The sequence below is a fragment of the Lingula anatina genome, chromosome 9 (assembly GCF_051362555.1).
Source record: "Lingula anatina isolate TDL-2025a chromosome 9, LinAna3.0, whole genome shotgun sequence".
Taxonomy (NCBI): domain Eukaryota; kingdom Metazoa; phylum Brachiopoda; class Lingulata; order Lingulida; family Lingulidae; genus Lingula; species Lingula anatina.
Genome location: NC_141775.1, coordinates 13,232,829 through 13,257,956, shown reverse-complemented (window position 1 = coordinate 13,257,956; position 25,128 = coordinate 13,232,829). Strand labels below are relative to the sequence as shown.

General features: G+C 34.8%; 1 protein-coding gene across 17 annotated transcripts in view; it reads left to right on the top strand.

Moving 5' to 3' along the window:
* LOC106162045 (kinesin-like protein unc-104) overlaps positions 1-25,128 on the top strand; it is a 68,655-nt gene that overhangs the window by 15,724 nt on the left and 27,803 nt on the right. For 11 of the 17 annotated variants that reach the window (XM_086994995.1, XM_086994993.1, XM_086994990.1 and 8 more), the window contains exons 5-20: positions 4,087-4,266; positions 4,501-4,572; positions 5,079-5,257; positions 6,144-6,255; positions 7,062-7,205; positions 12,145-12,226; positions 12,616-12,694; positions 13,564-13,703; positions 14,019-14,248; positions 14,664-14,743; positions 15,108-15,199; positions 16,274-16,414; positions 17,758-17,811; positions 20,077-20,133; positions 21,115-21,183; positions 23,301-23,385. In XM_086994995.1, coding sequence (XP_086851121.1) covers positions 4,087-4,266; positions 4,501-4,572; positions 5,079-5,257; positions 6,144-6,255; positions 7,062-7,205; positions 12,145-12,226; positions 12,616-12,694; positions 13,564-13,703; positions 14,019-14,248; positions 14,664-14,743; positions 15,108-15,199; positions 16,274-16,414; positions 17,758-17,811; positions 20,077-20,133; positions 21,115-21,183; positions 23,301-23,385 — 1,796 coding nt within the window. The remainder of the gene's footprint in view (positions 1-4,086; positions 4,267-4,500; positions 4,573-5,078; positions 5,258-6,143; positions 6,256-7,061; positions 7,206-12,144; positions 12,227-12,615; positions 12,695-13,563; positions 13,704-14,018; positions 14,249-14,663; positions 14,744-15,107; positions 15,200-16,273; positions 16,415-17,757; positions 17,812-20,076; positions 20,134-21,114; positions 21,184-23,300; positions 23,386-25,128) is intronic. The other 6 variants (XM_086994994.1, XM_086994991.1, XM_086994996.1 and 3 more) reach the window with 3 other exon arrangements.

The following is a 25,128-nucleotide window of genomic DNA, read 5'->3' as shown; positions in this document are numbered from 1 at the left end:
GCCAAAAACAGAATATTCAGCGACCTCGGATTAGGGGTCTGAAAAGTGTATTTCAGTTACATAAAGGTTGCATTCTCAACAGATGATCTGCAGATCTACTGGTCCGTGGATCAAATATGGCGGACCCTACATGAAAGCAAGACCACCTAATCCCTTAATGGTCTCCCCGCCTCCACACGCGACTTCCCTGAAGGGGCTATTAACAATTAAACCTCGAAGCCATAAATTTAATCTGTATGGAGGTGGTGAGACCTTAAAAGATTAAGCAGTTTTGCTTTTATTAATGGTCTGCCATATTTGATCTGCGGACCAGTAGATCCAAAAATCATCTGTTCTGAATGTAACCAAATATTCCAGTTACTAGTACAGTGCTCATGTTAGTATCAACAAGTATACCAAAGAAATAAAATCAGATCCATGCTATTACTGGAGATAAAGAACTATTCAAGATGTACAAGGTGTATTATTTCTATTAAAATTATTGAAAAAATATATTTTTTATTTTTGTAGTTTATACTATTAAATGGTTCAATACCATACATTACAATGTACTTACTGCCCCCACCTTTCTATCAGACTATCAGATGTAAAAGAATTTGCACTTTTTTAATGCTTATTGAAATATTATAATTTTAGATGCCTAACTATATAACATCTTCGTTAATATATCTATATCTGTCTTGAAATAAGTGCATAAGATCACTAAGAAAAACATCTGAATTGTCCTGGCATGAACCCATTCAGGAATAATTTCTGTATTGTTGAAAAAAGATGTCGTCTTTGGAATAATTTATATCCAAAATGGGGAAAGTCTCCTAGACAGGAAATTGCGAGTTATCCATAACTGACTACCATTACAATAATATGAACTCTGCCTTAATACTGTAAAAACAACCTGTTTTATTTGAATATTTTACATCCAGTGTGCCAAAAGACACCAAGTAAAGAGGTTTGCCAGAAATTCATTGACTTTGGCCATGATAAAGTCACAGCAGAACTGGAGCCAACTTGTCCCAGCAATTTACAAATCAATAACTGCAGTAGAAAGCAATGTCAGGTTCAATGGAATTATCTGTTTTGTGTGTTTAGGACATTGACTTGCAGTTGGTTAATAGAGATTAAAAGAAAAAATAGGGGAAAAAGACATGTTTGAATACAAGTATATAGAGTTACTCACAACAAACTAGAGCAAATTATCTTTAATGCCCACTTGATACACCTTCTCACCTCCTACTCCTATGTATAGTTTTTTCAAAAAAAAAAAAAAAAAAAAAAGAGCAGTGGGAGGGGGGTAGATCTAATAGTTGTAGCAGTAAGGGGGTTGTCTACTAGACACTTTCATCCCAAAAAATATTTTGAAAATGATACTGTATGTTTATGATTGTTTTATTTTGAGGGGGTGGGGGGGGGGGGGGGTTTACTTTGTCCCAGTGTTTCTTTTCTCTTCTTTAAGGCCATATTTGGGGCTGAATTCACCTTCTTGCTATCTGCCTATCCTATAATTATCTCTTTTCTCTTCTTTAAGGCCATATTTGGGGCTGAATTCACCTTCTTGCTGTCTGCCTATCCTATAATTATCTCTGCGGATATGACGCCTGATTCCCCAATCAATAAAGTGAAGGTGTGAGGATTGCATGATCCGGATAATGGTGTTTTTGTTCTTTGGTTTGTTGTGTGTAACCTCAGGTTGTTGTTGGAGAACTCAGAGTCTCAGATTTCTTGGCATGCTACTGTAATTGATAGCTCTGATGAAAAATAATATTTTATTTTGAGGACAAAATCATCGAAATACATGTGTCATAGAAGAGTGAAGGATCAGAGGAGGAGTGAGAGGTTTTATGTTTGTCACATTTAAGAAAAGAAGTTGATGTTTTTTCTACTTGTGATGGTGAAAGTTGATAATAAAGAATTGTTATCTTTCCGAGACATTTGGCATTATATAGTAAACAAGCTCTACAGCCTGCCTTTGCATGATATCAAAGATTGTAAATAAACCATGTTAAGAAATGGTACATGAAAATAAAAAACACCAAAAAGTGTGATAGAAGTTGATAAGTTTTGAGATAATTTCAAATGCGTACATGTGTACTACATGTCTGATTACTGCGTACAAACAGTATTGTATTGCCTGCCTGGCGTAGATAACTCTGTCATTGTCCAGGGAAACCTGTGCAGTGATATTTTGTATGTATTCTGCTTGAATAATTTGTAGAACAAAATCAGGAATAGAGTACCAGATTTATTAATATTAATGAAAGTCTAAAGAATAAACACAGACTTCCTGTGCTGTTATATAAGATTTACATAAGATTGCATTCTTGTAGGTGCCATCAGCCTCTTCTTGAAATTTTTGAGGAACTTTTTGAGTTATTGTGTCCATAAATGAGCAAATAGGCATGTTGTCCATAAGAAACAAACAATCAATACAAAGCCTATGAAAACATGAGACCTTTAACGGGCAGAATAGATGGCATTGCAGGGCTTGACATTAAGGGTGGCCCACTGGCCCTGGGCCACTGAAAACCAACCTAGGGCCATTGAATCGATGGGGTCACTGGCCCAAAGACCAAGTAAAGTGTCATGTTTCAAATCATCCTTGCAATATTTACCGATATCGCGGGCCAGTATTGAAAAAAGTTAGTGTCAAGCCCTGCATTGAAGACTATCTAAATGTGCCAGCTAAAGGACCAATCCCAGACCCTGTCATACTAACTGTGGATTGATCTATCCCCAAATGGATTCTCACTAAATTGCAATCAACTTAAGTGGCTTAGTGGTCTGTCATACCTACTGAAGCTGTAATCAATTATTGTTTGGCAGCTTCAGTAGGCGTACCAGACATTAAGCCGCTTAAGCTGAAAGCAATATACTTAGCGAGAAACCCCTTGGAGATGGATCGAAACTGTTAGATTGATCTAGGTATGGGAACTTAGTCTAAGAGATGAGGATTCTTGCTCTTGTGAATCAACCAGTGAACGTGAACTTTTCTGAAAATATTGCTTTTTCCAGAGGAGAATGTTGCTTGGTGACGCCACAGTCAGCCATAAGCTTAATATTGATTTTTTTAGGAATTTAGAGAGGAATGCTGTTATGGAAATAAATTGGTCTGGATTGACATAATGTTTGATTTTAATCTCTTTTATTTACAAAGGCATATACAGATTAATGGCATGTTTTGAATTTGTGAATTAATGGCTGAAATGGCAAAAAAGTAGGCAAGAAATCTTTAGATGAAGAGAGAAAAATGTAAAATGATAAAGAATCATAAATTATATGAAATGTTGCACCCTGGGACATAATTTAGGAGTGGACTATATATATTGCATATAAATGAAAGACACAATGACTGAAGTAGAGGAATATTCAGTGAAAGAACACAAGGGCAGAATATAAACTGTGTTTATTAGTATGCACTATCGTATAGCATTAATGATTGTAATCTTAATTTTTTAAAAGAGAATACATATCTAAACCATGGAACATATGTTGCAATTGATGTTTTACAGCCCCCAAAAAGTTCTGCATCAAAAAATCCTAATACAATTTTGCAAATTTAGTTATAGATCAGGGGCGGATTTAGGCCGTCTTCTGGGTCTTCCGGAAGACGGTCAGATTTTCAAGTTTACATTGACGGGTATCTAGTTTTTTCTGTTGGAAGACGGTCACAATTGGAGGATGAATTAACAAAGATAATTTGGAAGACTGTCAGTAAATAGCTCTGGATCTGCCCCTGTAGATATAGTACGTAATAACTTGAAAATGTCACTTTTTTCTAATTTCTACAGATTTATAAATTTCAGGTATTTATAAAACATAGCCTTGGTCTGCTTTCTTTTAATAAATCAAGCTAGATTTTTACACATTTACAAGTATATTTTTTAAGCTCTACAAACAAAACAATTTTTCGGAATATATCAGTGAATTAGTTTTAAACTGAATTTACTACAACTAGATGTATTTGGACTCAATGAACATGTTAATAATCAGACGTTTGAGTGAAGGCCAATGAAAAATGAGTTCATTTAGTTTGAATGATTCACAGAATTGCCATAGAGAAGGAATTACCAAAATGATAATTCTTTCCAGCCTGACGACCCCAACTTTGCCTCCCAGAAGCGTGTTTACGATGACATCGGTATTGAGATGCTGGACCACGCCTTTGAAGGTTACAATGTCTGCATATTTGCGTACGGCCAGACGGGGTCCGGGAAAAGTTACACCATGATGGGGAGGAACGAGACTGGGGAAGCTGGCATCATCCCACAGGTAACATCAAGAAGTTATAGTTTCAACATTTTTTCTAATATATTTTATTACAAGGAGTGGATTAAGAGTCCAAATGTACATTTCATTTTCTGTTAATATGTAATAATAATAATAAAAATAATAATAATAATAACAATAATAATATGTGATTTGATGTCTGACTTGTTGATTGTATTATTAAGTTTTTACTATTATTATTATTATCATTTTTTTTCCATATTTTAATGTGGCCAGCTGTGTGAAGATTTATTCAGGAGAATGGTGAATAACATGTCTCGGGACGAAGACCTCAAATACTCAGTAGAGGTAAGGGTTGGACATTTTATTGCCATGGGGTCCCTGATCCAGCAGGTGTTTTAGGGAAATCAGATGCAGGTAGTGTCTTAAGAAGGATATGCTGCTAATGGCCTTCGACCATTTATTAACTTACTTGTATTTCTTTCAATATTAAACAAAGGAGAAGGAATTGCACATGTACAGATGTTTGAAGCCTGTGCTTAAATATTTTAAGATAATTTTTTTTTCAAAATGGGTGACCATTCCCAGACCCAATAATATTTACTGTGGATCAATCTATCTCTGAGGGGATTCTTGCTTAATTGCAATCAACTTAAGCAGCTTAGGTGTCTGTCATGCTTCTGAAACTGCTAGGGGGTAATTAATTATCATTTAGCAGCTTCAGACATTTAAGCTGCTTAAGCTGAAAGCAATTTAGTGAGAAACCCCTAGGAGGTGGATGGATCCCGTTAGATCGATCTAGGTTTTGGACAAATAAAAAGATATATTTTATGAGTCTGTGTCCTGTGTCGTAGGTGAGCTATATGGAGATATACTGTGAGCGCGTGCGAGATTTGCTCAATCCTAAGAACAAGAACCACCTGCGAGTGCGTGAACACCCTCTCCTTGGCCCGTATGTGGAGGACCTGTCCAAGCTGGCTGTCACCTCCTACAAGGATATCAATGACCTGATGGATGAAGGAAACAAAGCCAGGTAAAGAAAACTTTTTCTTATTATTATATATTACTGATATGTACAGTGGGGAATGACAGTTTGATTTCCATCCTGCTTTCATCCATCTTTCCTTATTGCAGAGAAAATGCAAATTAAACCATTTTGTAGTTATTGGTGTGCTTCAGTGTGTTTAGTGTTTACTGAGAAGCAGTGAGAAGTGAGGTGAAAAAGCTGATGGTAAATTAAAAGTTATTCCCAGTTAAACTAAATTTGTTTTAGCTTCAGATTTTCCCCACTACTAACATAAAGTGCCCCCTTAGAATAAGGAGTATTTAAAAGCACACACAGGGAAGGTGCCTGCAGCGGGCCTTTGTTTCCCAGGGTTGTTACTAGTCATGTGAAAAACAATTTTGTCCTATCAGCTCTAAGTAACTAGGCCACGTGAAAAACATCCGGTAGCGTGGCCAATGGTCATTCAGTTTAACTTTGTAGGCCCTATTAATTTTTCACTCCTGGGGCAGTCTTTGTTTAGCGCCGCCAGCTGAAACATGCATAATTTTTAGCGTTAGCACACCGACCTTGCTGTTTAAGCCTATTCTGCTTTGCTCTCCCACCCACCCTTCCCTTTTCAATTTCAGGAGTTTTTATTAACTTAACTCGGTTGCAAGTGGTGGGACTTTTCATGATCTGTTGCAGAAATGGTTTAATTTATTTATGATCCAATCTATTAATATTGAGTTTGTCTGTTCTACTTATTTATAGTGTTCTAGATTCTGGGAAAGAAAGGTCATTTTGCCCGACTCTGTGTGTGTTTTTAATGACACAGGTGGAAGGTCAAATGTTTTGTTCATGCAGAATTGCTTTAAAAAAATATTTAGTAAAGATTTAAACTCTAAAACTATTTTTATTGCTTATTTTTTTATAGAACCGTTGCTGCCACTAACATGAATGAAACAAGCAGTCGGTCCCATGCAGTGTTTACTATTGTATTCACGCAGAAACGCTTTGACAAGACCACTAAGATGACAGGAGAAAAGGTAGGCATCTGGGCGTGTTTCTGGACAAGTTGGGACAGCTCATCTTTAAAAAAGTGTGTTTCTGGACAAGTTGGGACAGCTCATCTTTGTAACAAATGTGTTTCTGGACAAGTTGGGACAGCTCATCTTTGTAACAAAGGTGTTTCTGGACAATTTGTGATAGCCCAGCTTTGTAACACTGCCTCAGCAGACTGAATAATTACAATATGTAACCACAGGAAGCCAATTCAGCAACTTATCTCAATTACGGTGGCAGTGGGTGGGACAGTTAATGGGATTCCTGTGTTGTTTCCTGTGGTTAAGAATCTGATTAATATTTTTTGCAGAGTAGAATGCGCAGAGATATCATAGGTTTACAATGTGTTTCACAACTTGGCTAGAAATGCTGTCAATCAGGAAAAAATTGTATTACATCGTTGATGTCTTCTTTTGGCTCCTGTGCTTAGATAGCATATTGTTGGAAATGACTGGAACTTTACCCAGTCTGTTGTACCTCGTTTGCAAAAAAGAGTGCTTAACAAATATCTTAACACATTATTTTTAGGATCTCGTATGCAGGTGTGTGTGTGTGTGTGTGCGTGTGCGTGTGTGTGTGTAACTGATATTTTTTTAAAAGTTGCCCTGGAGCTAAACTCATTGTTGGTAATATTAACATGTAATAAGTTTATCTTTTCAAAACTAACAAGAAGCTTTCAAATTCTCATTCATTTCCATGAAAAGTTACATCTCTTTATATTCACACAGGAAAGCATGGCCTGGAATATATTAGCATTTATTTGGAAATGATTCGAATTGTTTGCTTGCAGGTGAGCAAGATCAGCCTCGTGGACTTGGCTGGCAGCGAGCGTGCCGACTCCACCGGTGCTACAGGAACAAGGCTGAAAGAGGGCGCCAACATCAACAAATCTCTCACAACCCTCGGAAAAGTCATCTCAGCATTAGCTGAAATTGTAAGTGTTCTTTACTTTTTTTTGGATCATGATTTTTTTTCATTAGGTTGAAGGGGAAGAAACCACATTCACTTTTTTCATTTATTTCAATTTCTGCATAAGGGCTTAACATTGGTTCTAAGATGTCAAAAATGGCCAGAGAATTCTTTTTTTTATTCACTGGACAATTTGCTTTATTTAGTAATTAACACTTTCCATAGCTGGCTTTTTTTCACGTGTGTATTTTTTTCTTAGAGTTCTGCTCACGTTTTAATCTAGCAGATTGAGATGTTCAACTTTCTTTGCTTACCACTCCCGTGTATAACTGCACTGGGTGGGTTAGTGGATTGTCCACTTTTGCTTCATAGTTGCTATAGAAATTGCCATTGACATTTAAGAGATAGATTGTCTTTTTCATTACTATCCTCTAGTTAATCAATTTTCTCTGACCTCATATTTATGACTATAGCAAAGACTGTTTTGCTTGTAGGCATTTCGTATTTCTATATTGGCATCAGAAAGTTATAGAGTTTGAACTCTTCATTACCCCCTATTATATATAAGTTGGCCAATGCTTTACTATATTTGGACATTTTACGTTATTGATATATGAAAGAATTTTGATTTTGAAATGGATATTTCTACATATTTCTTATATGATAATACTGACTGAATTTTAAACTTGTGACTGAATTGAGAAATTGCTTGTTTGTTTGCAGTATCATAAATTTTGTTCAATATTTTTTTCATAAAACGTTATTTTGATCGGAATATTATTATAATTTAATTTACGATTATAAATTTAACTATTTTTGAAAACATTTCTTCAGCACGTACTCAGATTTGTATTATTAGAGTCAGTGTTATTTCTAATTAGTCATTCTTCTTTCCTTATCATTAAAATGCAGTATAATGTATTCTAGTATATCCAGATTTTCTTTACTGAAATTGCATGGGTTATTGAAAAGCTGAAGAAAAATATCTGGACCCTGTGTTTCACATGTTGAAGAAAACTAGTTGTGACTTTTTTTCTACTTGTTTATAAATGTGCTTATTCAAATGGTTTCCTTCTTGACTTTGTCATTTCAGAGTAGTTTACCAGTAAGTTTCATGTTCGGATGTTCTGTGTGCCTTTAAGTAGCATGTTGTGTGTCTAAATGGTAGCATACACAGGCCCGTAGCCAGGGGGGGTTTGGGGGGTTCGAAAGAACCACCCCTTTTGCCGGGAAAAGGTCCACTTTGGGTAAAATTTGCTCTAGGTACATGATGTTTTTATGGAAAAAGGTCCACTTTTTCAGAAAACGAACCCCCCTTTTGAAATTGCTGGCTACGGGCCTGATACATGTATGATGTAGTTTAGATAGACTGGTAGCTTGATTCACGAAGCCTGAAGTTGCCAATGTCTTCATATTCTTGTGTCACTTTGTTAATTTTTCATTTCATTTGCACAATTTTAGAAAATGATACCCATATGACAGTCATTAGCTAATGCAGGCTTCTTGTACCAGGCACTTTTTTATACTGGGTTCACACTTACAAGGGCATCCCAGTTCACATCAGATTTTGCATAGGCCAAAAATATTCTAATTGACATCAAGTGTGATTGGGTGAGGGAAAGGTTTGGCAGAATCCTTATATGCAATATTGCGGTTTGTCAGTCCAATTTTTGGTCTAAGTTAGATATGATGTGAACGATGCCACCGCCTCGATGTACGTCTTTTCCCAGGGTTGAGATCAGTTCTGAATAACTTGTTCTAAAATACCTTCATTGTCAGAAATCAGGCTGGCACCAGCCCAGCACAAGTCTACCTTCAAACTACAAGATAAGAAATCTTTTGTAGTCCTTTGCTCCTTCCAAGGTGCAAAGACCTCTGGTAAATCCACTGACTACAAAAATTCTTTATTAAATTGTGTACAATTTTCTGAGGAAATGAAAAATCCAATAAAAAAAAAAGACTTTCAAGAGACCTCTAAGTGTGAGCCCAATATTTTGTTTGCTTCACTATTACTATTTATCAGAATATATATATGCAAGCATTGTTTTCTTTTCTGTATATACATATATAGTCATGTTTGTATCTTTGGTTACTGTAGTAGATTTAGTTGTTTAGTTTAGAACAAATTATGAGTTTGCTCTCTGTTACATTGATTAGTGATCAAAGATCGTCTTTTTCATCTCTTTAATTTCTTTAATTAAGTACAGATAGCAGTAATAAAACTTAGCGGCAATTTCTCTGATTGCAAATCAATTCATAAAGTAGTATACATTTATCCCAAGGATGATTATGAACTTAAAACGTCCTGCCTTGCTGTACCTTGCGTACGGGAACATTGTATTTGGGTGTCTTAATTCCATGCATTCATTGCACGCTATTTGTCACATCTGTGGTCAGAGTTGGACGGAAAAACGAGTCTCGAAGTTGTATGTGAAATCCCATTGGTCAAAGATCATGTGAATTTTTGCATGTGCAATCCTGTTGGTCAAAAAAAGGGAATTATGAAAGCACTCAATGAGCATTAGATGTCTATAAAGGGAATTTAAAAAAAAATTGGCACTTGTATCTGAATCACCTAAGAATATACCAGAACAATAATTGTTAGCAAAATTATGATCTAGAAATATGTATCTGAGTTTTAAGTTTCCAATTTTTGAGTTATATGTACCATCATAATGGAGATGGAGAAATTTATAATGTATTGCTGCAATACTAAGAATTATAGCTCGATCTTTAAAAACTTGTACATCTGCAGATCATAGTTCATTCAACAGTTCTGGATTTTTATCATTTCAAGGATTGAAAAAGGCAATTTTTGGTGTTAAAGAGGAGTTTGTTGAAATTTCCAGGAAAAATGTGCATTTTGTGCCTTGAAATACAACTTGGTGACTGTTACCTCTTTTCTGTCTTATGCGTCACTTTTTGGGGAAGATCTGTTGATATCTATAGCACTGCTTCTAATGAAGTCACTCCATTTGTAAAAATCAATTCAAGTGAATTCAGCTGATCTCACATTAGACGGAATAAATGACACACATAAAGTGAGATCGAAGTAGGCGCAGAGATCACGATAAACTTATTAAAGTATCACACATGACAAATCATGAAATTACCAATTGGAAATGATTGCACGTGTATAAATGTTAATTGATGTCATTGCACGTGTATAAATGTTAATTGATGATATGAAAGAGATGTTGTGATTGGTTGAATGTCAGGTGATATTGCAAGGTTGTGAATTCCACCCACCAGGGGGCAGAACAGTGTTGCTGTTATTTGTTTTAACTATTTTTTATTATTTATTCAGTACTATAACAATTATACAAAAAGGCTACATGTATTACCAAACATTTGTATAGTGAAAAAATAGTTTTCTAATGAAGACTAATTATTATGATGAATATTTAGAATTTGACCCAGTGGTAGTTGAGTGCTGTTTGGAAAGGTTGTTAATTAATCAAGGGAAGCCAAAATGAAAACATAAAAGAACACTGTAGGTTGGAACTGGCTTGTGGAAATAGAGTAGATGGCAATGCACTGATACTGTCCATGTTCAGTCATTTTCACCAGAGAGAACACGACCTTGTTCACAAAAAAATCTATCATCTACATCAAAATTGGTTCACAATGTGCGTAATGTAAGTGAATTGGCAGTCAGTAAAGACGTCATTCTTTCCGTGGCAGGCATATGGACAAAAAAATCAATATCTGCTGCTGTTCTGATGTAGAACAGGACTCCAGATGCATGAATAATCGTTGCTGTGAGGTTAACATCAATGTAAATACTGGACTGATGTTTTTTATCATACAGTACACAATCATATGGCACTGCTTGAGGTGTACCTGTAGATTTTTATACATAAAAACACTTTCCAATTGTACGGTGTTAATGCTGATTTGCTCTGTTGATGCCTTTGACAGGTCCAATCACTAAAGTTGAGTTTTTTTTTTTTTTTTTTTTTTGCATTTGTGTAGGTTTAATTTTTAATACCCAGCATGGCAATTATGAAAAAAGATAATGAAAATGAAGAAATAGATAAATAGATAAAATAAATAAAAAAGATATCATTTAACACTGCATCTTGCTGTATATGATGGATATTTTAAGTAATCTCTCCATGTTTCCTCACCCTTGCTCCGTCGCTATTTCCTAACTCGGACGTTTTTTCATGTAACATACTCAACTGTGACAAGGTTGGTACATGTATGCACTGCTTTTGTATGGTTATTATCACAAATAATACACTGTTTGTTTAAGACTATCTGACCTGTCAATCACTTAAAGATGATATTATAAGTAGGATATAATGAGTTTGTTATGTGGCTTGTCTTGGTAAAAAAGTTACTGCACCCTGGTGGCTGGCACCCTTCTTTTGCAATTGATAACATATTCAGAATGCTGCCAATATTAACTTGACAAATGTATAAGATTATGAAATGTTTCATTGTTGATATGATTGTGTTTTAGATGCTGATCAACAAATGATTGTATGTTCATTGGTATGGCTTGCAACGTTCTGAATGTTAAATACTGGTGAAACTTGTTGTTACGATGGATACATTGTCACACCTAACACACTGTCACATCTAACACGTTGTCACATTCAAATCTTTTACACAAGATAAGGAACAAGAAATGCGACTTTTGGATGGTTTGTGTGAAACTATTAGATTAGCAGATTAAAGTGTGGTTTAGAAGTGCAGTGTAGAATACCTGGCATTTTTTGTCAGATATATTAGCAAGTAAGAAGTATGAAAGTTGCAACATTCTGTAATTTTATGTATACAATATTGAAATGTGGAGAAGAATACTACATGGAGAAAATATATATAACGAAAGTGTAAGAACAGAAGCTTCAAAATTGCTGTCAAAGATGACTGAGGAAAAAAAACACTTGAAAAATTAATTTTATCCTGTTGACTTTCTTCTATCCATTCAGCCCTTGTTTTCTGTATATTTTCAGACGAATCACAAGAAGAGAAGAAAAGCTGATTTTATTCCTTACAGAGATTCTGTATTAACATGGCTGCTGAAAGAAAACTTGGGTAAACATGATAGTTATTTATTTATTTGTTAGATACATTTATGTAAATAATGCAAATACTCTAATCACTTCTTTTACTCTTGACTGCCTATACTTAAATTTTTACCAATATTTAAGATCTTTTGAGACAACTTGTCCACTGACATTTGTACAAACAAACAACCAAGGCCGATGAAAGCATCTCTCCTTCATTGGTCTTGGTGCTGATTATCAAACTATTGACAAGTACAGTTTGAACAGTTTAATTTATTCGTATTTACTGTGGTAAAATACAGTTTAGACAACATAAAACAAACATGGGCTTGCCAACCTGAAGGCTAGATCCCCTTGTTCACTATTTTGATAAATTTGCACAGATTATTAACTTTTTTCTTGTTATATATTTTCCAGGTGGCAACTCCAAGACTGCTATGGTGGCAGCTCTTAGCCCGGCTGATATTAACTATGATGAAACTCTCAGCACACTCAGGTGAGATCTTGTCTTCTTATTATTGGCTCTTAACTGATCTGCAGCACATAGACCTGTCATCTGAAATAAAGAGCAGGAGATTACTGTTGTTATACCATGTAGTGAGAATAACAGGTGACGGGATGCCAAGAGTTGCCCTTAAAGTTGCCCTTAGATGCGCACAGCCTATGATAAGAAAAAAAAGAATGTCAAAAACAACCAGGAGCAGAATGAAGATGAATTCCTCTGTTGAGGTGGGACTTTCATGAAGTGAATGTCAGATCATGTCACAAAACAAGGCTCAGTGGCCTCATTATTGCCACCATATGTCTCTGGCATTATGATGAGGATAAGTTGGTTACTTTACCTGTTGGCACCTTGGTATGGCCATTTGAAACTGAAGCATTGTTAGGTGACTGACAACCCTGGGGATGTTGGCTTTACAAAGGTTGTGTGCAGCTTATTTTTCAAATAACACAACTGGAACTCGAAGCTACTCTCTTCCTATTTGGCTGTAATGAGTATGACCTATAAGTGTTCAGTTTATTCTTGGAAATTACAGATAACATGGGCTAATTAAGGCATCAGAGCACCATAAGGCTTTGGAAGCATGTCGACATAAAGAGCCATTGCAGCATTGTAAAATGAAAAAAAAAAATCAGTTATAATTCAATATTTTCTTTCCTTCTATATCAGTTTTCTGACAAAATTTTCAAATGAGCAGGTTTTCAAAGACGCAGCAGAGTTGTTTGTTAAGAATTATAATACATTGAAAATATCATTTGAGAAAGATTTTCAAAACGGGAACACTTTTTAAATATGTGATAATTATACAATGTGTCAAGTACCATGCAAGGCACACGGTCTTCAGTTCCCAGGTTACATTCCAGATACGCTGACCGTGCCAAGCAGATCGTCTGCAAGGCTATCATCAATGAAGATCCTAATGCCAAACTGATCCGAGAACTGAAGGAAGAGGTTCAGAGACTGAGAGAGCTCCTCACCAGTGAAGGCATTGAGATTCTAGATGGTAAGGGGGTGTTTTTCCATAGGGAAAAGTGGGTGCAGTTAGAGCTCTCGGCTTTAATTTGTATCAAATTCTTCATTTATTCTAGTGTTACATATTTTCCAGATTTTATTTATTTTTTTGATAACTGAAAAAATACTTATTGACATACTTATTGGAGTCATCTTTTAAAGATATTGAGAATAAAACATTGTTTAAGGAAATATCATTAATTGATTCTGTTTAGATTAAGTAATTACTTAATTGCCTTGTGTTATCAAAACAGTATATTATTCGTCATCCCCTGATACTATCGTGTATCTCCCATGATAATTCCAGGCAACCAAGTATCTCGTAGTCGTAAATCCTCCGTAATGATGGATGACGGGGAGGATGCATACGAACGCCTGAAAGAGTCTGAAAAACTGATCAAAGAGCTAAATGAAACATGGGAAGAGAAACTGCGCAGAACAGAGGCTGTGCGTCAGCAGAGAGAGGCTGTACTGGCAGAGATGGGTGTGGCTTTACGAGAAGATGGCGGCACCCTGGGAGTGTTCTCGCCTAAAAAGGTATTTTAAGATAAATCGATGAACTTTGGATTTTAGTCTGGTTTTGTTCAAAGTTAAGGCAATTTAAGAATGTTGTGTTGGGCAAAAATGTGAATAGGATGTATGTGTTAAAAACAAAATGCCGCTTTTTTCAATTTTTCTGAATTCAAAGCAGAGACAGACAAAAAGATGTTGAAATATTTACCTGAAAGGAAATCATATTATTGCCTTTCCAAGATATATTGTATAAAAGTGAATTGTGATTATTGATATTTTAATACTATATTTTAAATGTTAAAATATTGTTTTTTAGAACTGGCACAGTTCTTCAATTCTTCTAAAAGATATTTTACTGTGGCATTTTTTGTGATCTTTATAATATGTTATATACAATGATGCAACTTTCATTTCACTTTCATTTTCACTTTCACTTTAGACTCCACATCTGGTAAACCTGAATGAGGATCCTCTGATGTCTGAGTGCCTGCTGTATTATTTGAAAGATGGCATCACCAGGTATTTTAGCGTTATCCAGAATTGATTTAATTTGTGCTAGTAGTAATAGTGATACATGTATAAAACCGTCATGTAGAGAAAGACCCATTTGTATGACAACTAAATATTGACTAACCTGGAAATAAGGAATAACTTAATGTCATTTTTAGATGATTAACTTTCTAAACTTTAAATAAACATAGAAATAGAGTCGTCTTAAAATTAGAATGATATAAATCATGACTTTATACAAGTTTGGGAAATACATACATTGAATGTAGTGTATCAGACAATATATGTTTTTTTTTAAATTTTGTATAATGTAATTTACATGTTTTAAAAATGCCAGGCACCTTTAAAATACATTACATATAATTATTTTCAGACTTGGTCGCCATGATGCCAAGGTTTTACAAGATATCCAACTGAATGGAGAACTCATACTGGACGAACACTGCATGTTTGAGAACATTGAAGGTGCTCGTTACATTTAACCCTACATTAAAGTCATAATAACTCTTCGTTTTGGCCAAAAATTGGATTTTCCTGGAAAAAACGGCAATTTTCCCGTACTTACCAATGGTCAACGACCCCATTCCTGCATTCAAAGTTAATCCAGGGTTTTTTTCCTAAACGTACGGTTTTTTGTTAAAATCTCTTAAGAGATTTTAACTGACGGAGCTCTCTCTGACATTGCAAAGTCACTGGTGACCTACTTAAAACCGCGGGAAAAGCAGACAACAACAACACTATATAAGATTCATGAGATATATTCGTCTTTTTGTTAAAAATGCATTTATATCCACAATGTGTGCCATTCTGGGCTTTTCGTTATCCGACGCACTGTACAAAAACTCGCAACTTACGTATGCGTCCGCATTAATGTGTTTGGCGCCATGTTATTTTGGTCTCGAATGAACGCGAGAATCCGCGTGACACCATTACGTCATTAGCAACGAATGCCTTGATGACTGGGAAAAATGGCATCGAAAGCCCCATTGACAAGCACAGATTTTAGTTTTACTCCAATAACGGCCGTTTTAGTGGTAAAATACGATAGAATATATTTTCATGCGTTGTTTAAAATGTATCTCATGCGGAATTTTGAATCTCAAAGGAAGAGTTATTATTGCTTTAAGCAAGATGTTTTTGCCCTGAAGTATTCTTGTGGAATTTATTGCGCACATTTTCTTGGAACTAGTGCAATTGTGTCTCTTCAGAAATTGATTATTGGTCAATTTTTCCAGAATAATTTTAGTTTAGTTTAGTTTATCATGGATTTATTAACTGTTTTAAGTGCTTCACACTCATTATGTGAATAGCTAATATACATTTCTAGTAATTTAAAAGTAAACCTGACAAACACTCACTGCTTAATATGGGCAAGTTGATTTCCTCTTCACAGTATTAATTCTCAATTAATGAAACAATTATGATAATTTAAGATGCACTGCATTTCTCTAGGCCAGTAACAAGTTTTATCTATAAGATTCATCTTTTTTTCTCAGTGGTTGATCAAATTGATTCCAATTTTTTGTCATTCTATTGTAGGAGTGGTCAAGCTGATATCTAGCAATGACGCCATCGTGTATCTGAATGGGAAGAAGATCACTGAACCCACCATCTTGAAGACTGGGTCTCGCGTCATCCTGGGGAAGTCTCACGTGTTCAGGTTTAACCACCCAGAGCAAGGTGAGTTGAGATGTGACAGGGTAATTGTGCTGAGAGCACACCTAACACAATGGTTGAGATAGCACACCTAACACAATGGTTGAGTCCAGTGCTGTATAGCAATTGTGTTTGTTTCACATTGAACTCTAATACATTGATTGTGCAGTGTAACAGACCAGACTAATACCTTGTAGTATGTAATCATATCAAGCACAATTTATAGGACTAATCTTAAGTGTTTACTAAGGCATGTGAAGTACTGCTGAAACTGTGTTCCTTTTAGTTTGGAATATCTACTAAGAGAAAACTGTTTTTCTGTTTTTTTTTTTAAATTGTAAGGAATTAACCTAAGAGAATTTGTACTACTTTCTTCCTCTTTTTGGAAAAATTGATATTCCACTATATTACATTACACTATTGAAGGACACAGATTTCATAATTACTGTTTATCGAACATTGCTTTGCTTTCTTGTGTTTTTTAGCTAAGAAATAACATAGGGCATTGGCAGCATAGGCTTTCAAAGTTATTTCTTTGTTTTGCTGATTTTTTGTTAGGTGCTTTTAAAAATGTAATCAGTTTTATATTAAGCTCTGTTTGTGATTCTGTAGGGTAGGATTATACAAACAACTATTAAGATAAAAGGTACTTCTATTAAGTGAAATTTTTCTGAAAAAGTATTTAAATTCAAACTATAAAAATGTTCATCTTTTGTGAAGTCTTGTGGTGGTTGTTGTTGGTATAAGATATCATTTCCCCTGCATGTTGTTTAATAATTTTAATTAAAAGACCATAGTACTAATTTATATTTTCAATGAAAATAATTAGTGTTTTTGTTTACACTATAATATATATATTAAGAGATTTAAAATTTAAATCTACAACCATTTTTAAGTAACATAAATATCATTTTGTGTAAATAATAATGAAACTTCTAATATTTTCATATTAATAATACATTGAACATTACTTTTGCTTTTATAATTTTAAGAAAAAGTTACTTTATTTTGAAGTGAAATAGTTTCAGTCTTAATATCTGCTGAATGAAAATAATATAGTAATTTCGGTGATTGACAGAAGAATTTTTCCATATTCCATTGCCATTATTCCATAGTTTGTTGAATATGAATATATTTGAGTTACAAAATTTTGCATCTCTTGAAATTTTTTCCATTGTCACTGACAGTGAGTTGTCAAAATGTTTCTCAAAGCTACACAGTACTTGCCTTCTAGGCAGTACTTAAGAGGTTGCATAATTTTAAAATACACTCAGTATAATGTTTAAATTGCTTAGCTTTGCCTTTACTAATCTTTCTATTACTTTTCATATTTACTCTTGCATTTGTCTGCCTTGTTTAATCTGTAGCCAAAATCCTCTCGGCCCAAAAGGCATCCATGACACTTGACCTGCCTCCGATGTGTAAGTGGTTCTTAAAATGCACATGCGTTACCATGGCGATCACTTTGCTGATCTCATTCCAATTCTGCACTGTTGTTCATGTCAGTCTGCTATTGGTCAACTGCATTTTAGCTGTGATTTGATTGTTTAGCTACAATGTATTCATATCTGTGATTGGCTGAATGTAGAATGGCCTGTGATTGGTCAGATTTTTATTTGGAATTTTTTTTACGCTTTAGTAATAAGAGCACTGCAACAAATTAAGCACTTATTATTATTTTAGAAAGGAAAGAATAAATATTTCTAACCTTGAATTTTTTTCTATGAAGTGAAACCAAAAATGTTTCATTTTTAAATTCCATTTGCAATTTCTGTTTCTCAGTGTAAAAAAAGTAACAAAAACAACTTAAAATTTAATGCTTTTACAAGTGAGCCTTAAAATTCACCCTGAGCTTCAAGAATCACTTTGTGACTTCAGGATGTTTTTGTTACATTTTTAACTGCAAGACTCAGGGTGCTACCACCATATTCAAATTGAAAACATGTCCATATACATACACACAGTGTATCTACACATATATATATATATGTCTGTATAACTTAGAGACTAATAATGCATATATCAAGTGCATGAACACTAGTGCAAAATGACCAAGTCAGACCTTTTAAAAATAGATGTATGTTTTAGTGTTTGTTTTAGTTTTGTTCTTTTTTCACATCCAATAGTTGAATAAGTGTGATTTTATTTTTTTAATACTTTGCACTTTGACTATGTAATTTAGTTGTTGTTTCTATAGCAAGCACATAGTGATTTTGATTTTCATTGCATTCAGCATTTCATTTCCTCCAAAATTTTATCTGTCATTATTTCTTTTCGATTTGTCATACGAAATTTGTTCTTAGGAATCTATCACAATTGGCAAGCTTTTGCACATATTTAAGGTTGATACCAATATATGCTGTTATTCACATCTAATGAAATGTTATATTTAGTCAATAGAAGTGATATAGTATATTTAGAGATTTGTGGCTTTTCCATAGATACTAGCGATGTTGGTTTGTTACAAATTGTTAGAGTTTGGAATGTAAACCTAATAAATTGGTCTTGCTTTGCACCATTTGTGGTTTTCAACCAACCAGTTGCAGTTGTGATTTTAGATTTTAGCCAGTTGACTAATATTAATTAAGATGCCTTGCTTTACCCCAACACGGGTGGGTTCTCAATGAGCACAAATAGAAGAATTTGATAGAAATTTAGTTGATTATCACAGTTCAGTAATTATAAAATGTTGAAAATATTTGCAGTGGCTCAGGTGAGATGTTGATTGAAAGAAATTTGTGTTACATATCAGCCTTTAGATAACAGAATGTAGATAGTGTCTGTGTGTGTGTGTGTGTGTGCGTGCTGGCGTGCATGCATGTGTGGTGGTTGAGAAACAAAGATATGTCTGATGCATGTATAAATCTCAACCCTGAAAGCATACAGAGTAGATACCAGTGGAATATGATGTATATTATCAGCAATATCCAGTGCTCGTCCCTACATAGTATGTAATTTTTATAGTAGTTTAGGAAGGGTATTTCATATACCTCCTCGTACATGTAGTATATAGATGTGTGGTCAGTTTAGATGATAACAGGATGAATCTCCTTCAGAAATTAGAAAGTTATTATAAATATACCATTTGTGTTGTGTGTGTGTTGTGTGTGTGTGTGTGTGTGTGTGTGTTTAAAACAATTTTTATCATGTTTGCAGGCGATTAGATGTTTGTAGGCCAGTTAATCTAGAACATATTAGTCTAGACCTATACTAGCTGTAGGAGTAGAGAATAAGGTTTTGTTGACAGTCAGTTTGTGTTGATGTTATTTGAAACAAACCATAACATAGGCCAACTAGTGGTGTACAAATTTTGCTGAATCAGAAGTTCCATGTAAGAACACCGGAGACTAGAATGGTTTCCTACGGTGAGCTTATTGTAAACTGCTGCTAAGATGGGTGGTGCTAAGTTACTAGTAGATCAGCTTAACTTGAAGGGAAACACAACATATAAGGACCTAAATTGATTTTTGTGCACAGGATTGATAAGTGTGAACCTTGAAAGATGATATTATATGAATTAATACGTGAGGTGTTTTGTTTTTTGTTTTATTACCATGTTGGTATGTTTGGGTACGCATTGGGTGTGTGTAAAGATCATCTGACCATTATAGACATCATTGTGCTTAACTTTTCAATTTATAGACTACATTGGTACAATATATGCATTTGTGATTTCATTTTTACAGCCAGAGAAAAAAGAGAGAATGTGGAAAAGAAATCACCTGGAGACATGGAAACACCTGGTGAGTTTCACTTTCACTTTTGACTCCTTAAACTTCACTTCCAACTTCTTTCACTTTTAACTTATTACTTTTATTAATTCAGGTTTGCTTAAACTCTTATATTTTCTTCTCAAGAAAATGATTCACTTTCCTTGATTACTCATCGACTTCTTTCACTCTTTGACTTTTGAGCAGTTTATTCTTTCTATTTCACTTTAAATTTGAGCTTTAAGCTGTTTCACACTCAGACAGCTCATCACATTTATATATTGTTACTTGAGACAAACCCTCCGCCATGATGTTGTTTATTAGACAGTTCCCTCAGGGCCTCATTTTGCTTTGGGTATGCTCGGGAGAACATATGTTTATTGCCCTTTGCCCTTATTGTTGAGTATCAAAAGAAATGGAACTTTCCCTTGTGTCTTTCCTTTCGTTATGATATAAAGCAAGTAATACAAGGTATTGTTATAGAACTTGGTCATTGGAAAGGTCAGCCTCCTGTTATTTACAGTTGTAGGTGGGATTGACGGGAGGTGATGAAAAAGGGGGGTGGGAGAATTGTGGATTTATAACCCAAGCCTTGGGGATGAAAACTGGGGAAAGGGGGGTATTTATTTGCCAATTTCAGATGAAACAGGCACTGTTTGTTTTATCTGTCCCCCCTCTCCCCTCCCAACAAAATCTTCATCAAAGAGGTCAAATCTTGGAATAACATCGCTATTTCCACTGTCATTTGTGCGATGTGCCTTGTTGATCTACATCTGTGCAATGCAGTGCACTCACCTTAGCTGACATTAATTTTCACCACAATCCCTAACAATGATTATAATCCCTGGGAATGAATTACACATAATTTTTTTACGACCCATGACCGCAGTTTGGCCCATGAGCAATCTCGTCTGATATTGGGTATTTATGGGTAATAATACACGTATCAGTTTTTGGTTTATATACGTCCAGTGTGCAGCCCACACGCTGACTGTGTGTTCTGTTTATTTGTAGGCCCTCTCATTAGTAGCTACCTCAAAGACCTGAAATCGTCTTGGAGTTCAGATTCTGACTGTGACTTCGGTACTTACTATTGATTTTACTCTGACTTGAAAATTCAGTGTACATGTATTTCTTGGTTTATTTAGTGAAACAGATAAGTTATGCTTTGGATATGATATCTGGTTCACCTAGATTTTTGTTTTGAAGAAAGAAGGTGTAAAGTACATTGAAATCATAATACTCTTATCTTTGGCTAGATTTTGATATCTTTTGTTTACTTTTTGATTCAGAAAATGTTCTAAAAGGTAAAGTACAAGAATTCCCACCAATATTGGATACATTTTAACCCAAAAAGGCATGCTGTTGTTTCTATTGTTTCTAAATTGTATCCAATTTTTAATTGGTGAAGAATATATCAACTGAATTTTCAACCCCACGTAAATTTGATAGTAGAATATTTGGACTTGAATTAAGGCTTTAGCTTTAAGCAGTGTGCATGGATCCAGGAATTGCCATCTCTGTTAATTATTCTTCCCCGTCCCCCTTTGTAGCTTCGTAAAAGAGTTACAATTTTTTTTGCGTTGAAACAGTCATCTTGCTAATCTCAGACAACCTGCTAGTATAAATATGCCTCCAGTTTCAACCCCCAGCCATAAATTAGGGCTCGTTCACATAGACTCCAGCGGTCTTTGAAATCGTTCCAACTTTGCAGAAACTGATTGCAATCAGTTCAATAGTTTAACACGCCTCCTCTTGTTTCCAATATACCCATAATACACTGGCTTTCTACTCAGTGCCAGGATGAGGCATGTAAATCTGCTTTAACTGATTGCATTCAGTGACAGTCCCTGCAGAGTTGGATCGATCCGCACAGACTGATGGAGTCTATTGGGAATGAGCCCTTACTTTTGTATATATAACCAAGTTTCATTTTGAGTTAGGTCAGCCTAAGATCAACTCAACTTTATAGGAATATTACCATGGTTTTCTCATAATGTAGTCATATCATATTCTGTTATATAGAGTTTTTTAATTGATAGGTTTCATTATTTTACAAATTAAATTAAAAATCCAATATTAACAAGGTCAATTGAATCCTTTTATTTTACATCAAATGTGCTAGTATTTAGTTTGCATTTAACATATTCACGTAGGAATTAAAATTGATCCCAGTTAACTGATATCCTAGTACCACCCCAGGTCTTTAGGAAGGAAGCTGATTGGGGGTGTTCATAAAGAAAGGATTTAATGTTAACTTTTTAACTAATTAAAATTGGTATTTGGAGACATTTTTTGTGAAATTGAAGAAAATGAAGATGCTGCTTTGGCAGTGTGTGATTTATTATTGGATATTAATATCTTAAATTTTTTACCCAAAGAACCTATCCTTGGCTATTGGCCCAATCCTTGCTTTTGGTCCTTTTCAAGACCAGTGCCTTTGTTTAGAAAGTACACATTGAAAATACATGCCAAGTATACTACACTATGATATGTATTTGTTTTTGACAGAAAATGGATTTTGGTGCTTTGCTTATTTTTTGCCTGTGTACCTGGCTTTTGCTTAAGAAAAAAAAAACTGTTGTAGAAAATGTTTGTGAAGAAATTTGAAATTTAGTAATATTGTGATTTTGAACAAAAGGACTTATGTTGAGAATTTATTTCATTGCCAAGCAGATGTTTTCCATGAATGTCAGATTGTTAAGTTTGCCTGCAAATTACACGTGCGTAATTTTATTATCTTTTTTGTTGAATTATTTCCTAAAAGTTACAGATTTGATACTACCAGTATAAGTTAACTTTAGAGTGGAAACTTTTGGGAATGTATATTGACTATATATAAAAGATGGTTGTTCAAATTTCCCACAGGCCACAGCAGTCTAAGACTTAGTATTTGAATACGACTGTAGAGATGGCTGTACCAGTAAAAATTATTTCCTTATTTGCTTTATAAAATTTAGGAAAATATATCATAATACTTAAGGAAGCAGAAACTTGCTTGCAATTACCTGCAGTGATGTTGGAGGGATTGGTTGGTTTAGGGGGGGAAGGGGTAACAAACAAGTATCTGCTTACTGAAGTCAAACCTCTCCTGATGCAAAGTTTTTCGTCAAAACTGCTTGTACACTGCTTTGATTTGGTGTTACCATATTGTAGAAGCCATTGTTGTTTTGTCAGCCATGTTGGTTTTTGCATTTCAGCATGTGAGACTGTAGACTGGCAGTATGCCCAACTGGAGCTGCTTGAAAAACAGGGGATCGATCTGAGGCAAGAAATGGAGAAGAGGTGAGTTTTGGTGAGACAAAAAGAGACAGTAAACTATGACCCCATTTCCATACCTAGATGGATCTAGCAGGATGGGTCGATCCTGCTAGGTGGATCTAGCAGGATCGACCCATCTTCGAGGGGATTCTCGCTAAATTGCATTCAACTTAAGTCCGGCACGCCTACTGAAACTGCTGAACAATAGTTAATTACCCCTTAACAGCTTCAGTAAGTGTGCCAGAGCCACTTAAGCTAAATGCAATTTAGGGAGAAACCTCTCAGAGATGGGTTGATCCTGCTGGATCGACCTAGGTATGGGAACTGGGTCTATGCCTGCAATAGGCAGGGCTGTTTAAAAGGTAAACAATTGTATTTTATAGTACAAATGTCTGACAAGGTTTCATCAAATTAGATAAATAAGAATAAAAAATAGAATTTTTGGAGTAGTTATTGGACCACTACTGAAATGAATAAAAATAAGTTAAATTTTAAAGTGCCTGTAAGTGCTGTGTTATAGTATTTTGGTAATTATTTATAACAACAGGGGTCATAGAAACCCTGCATGTGTATATAGCCATTATATCGCCCATGTTTAATACCTCTTATGTTATCTTTATAAGAAAATATTGTATATAATATGGAAGTGTCGGTTTTTAGAAATTATGAGGGAAAGGAAAATATTCAATTAAGCTATGGAGAAGACAGTTGAACCTACACTCCCTTCTCTCTCTAGAGTGCCCTTGTTGCAAATGTCAATCATTTTAAGCTGCGTCATCTGACACTAATATCTCTCATATTGAAATCCTTTTAGAGATCCAATTCCGACATCAGCCTCCACTTTGTGTATTAATGTACAAAGTGCATTGCTGCAGTAAATTTATACATGTCATCTGCATTTATACATTTATACATTAAGACTTCTGCCCACAATGTGTCTTCTCAGGTGGTGCTCTGAGGATTTTACTGAACCAAGGAGGACCCAAAATTTTGTAGAAGGGGCTGTCATTGCAAACAGAATGTTCTCCCTGTATTGAATAATGCGTGTGATCTTAAAGAATTATCAAACTTGGAGTAAGAAAGGGTAATTTAATAAAAAGAGTTTATCTGAAAACTTCAGATTTTTTTTTTGGTCGTATTTTTATAGTTAAGATGAGGGATTCAGTATATAAAGACGACTCACATAAGCAGCACGAAAAAAAATTCAATTCACTTAAACAGCATGCTGAATAAAAGTCTCCCAGCTCCTTTTTCTTTAACTAGAGGAAATTTGTAAAGAATGTGATGGCATTACTGAAAGTCAAGTTTTGGTGGTGAAAAGGCATGGGTCAGATTTTATGTGATTTCAATTGATTTCTATTATTTGACTCTTCACCAGTTCTTGGAAGTCTAAGTGGGTTCTTATTAATAGAGACATTATTTGAAGCACTTAAAGTATTATTTTTTATGATATTTATTGATTTATTGTTAAGTCTTTAGAACGTCATTAGGTTCTCAAATATCAGTTGTTTTTGTCTAAAGATAGGTTCATTTGAGCAAACTAATAGTGAAATTCTTTGAGAAATTCACATGATTTCTAACTGTTCTGAAGACCACAGGCTAGGGTATGTCACTATTTGGATATCAGAAGTTTTTTTTCATTTATTAGTATGTTTTTATTTAATAACACAAGCCTTGAATGGAAATGGTTTTTTAATTATTTATTGTTTTGGTAATCTAGAATTGGAGATTATAAAATTAACTCTTCTGTACAGTTATAGCTATCGC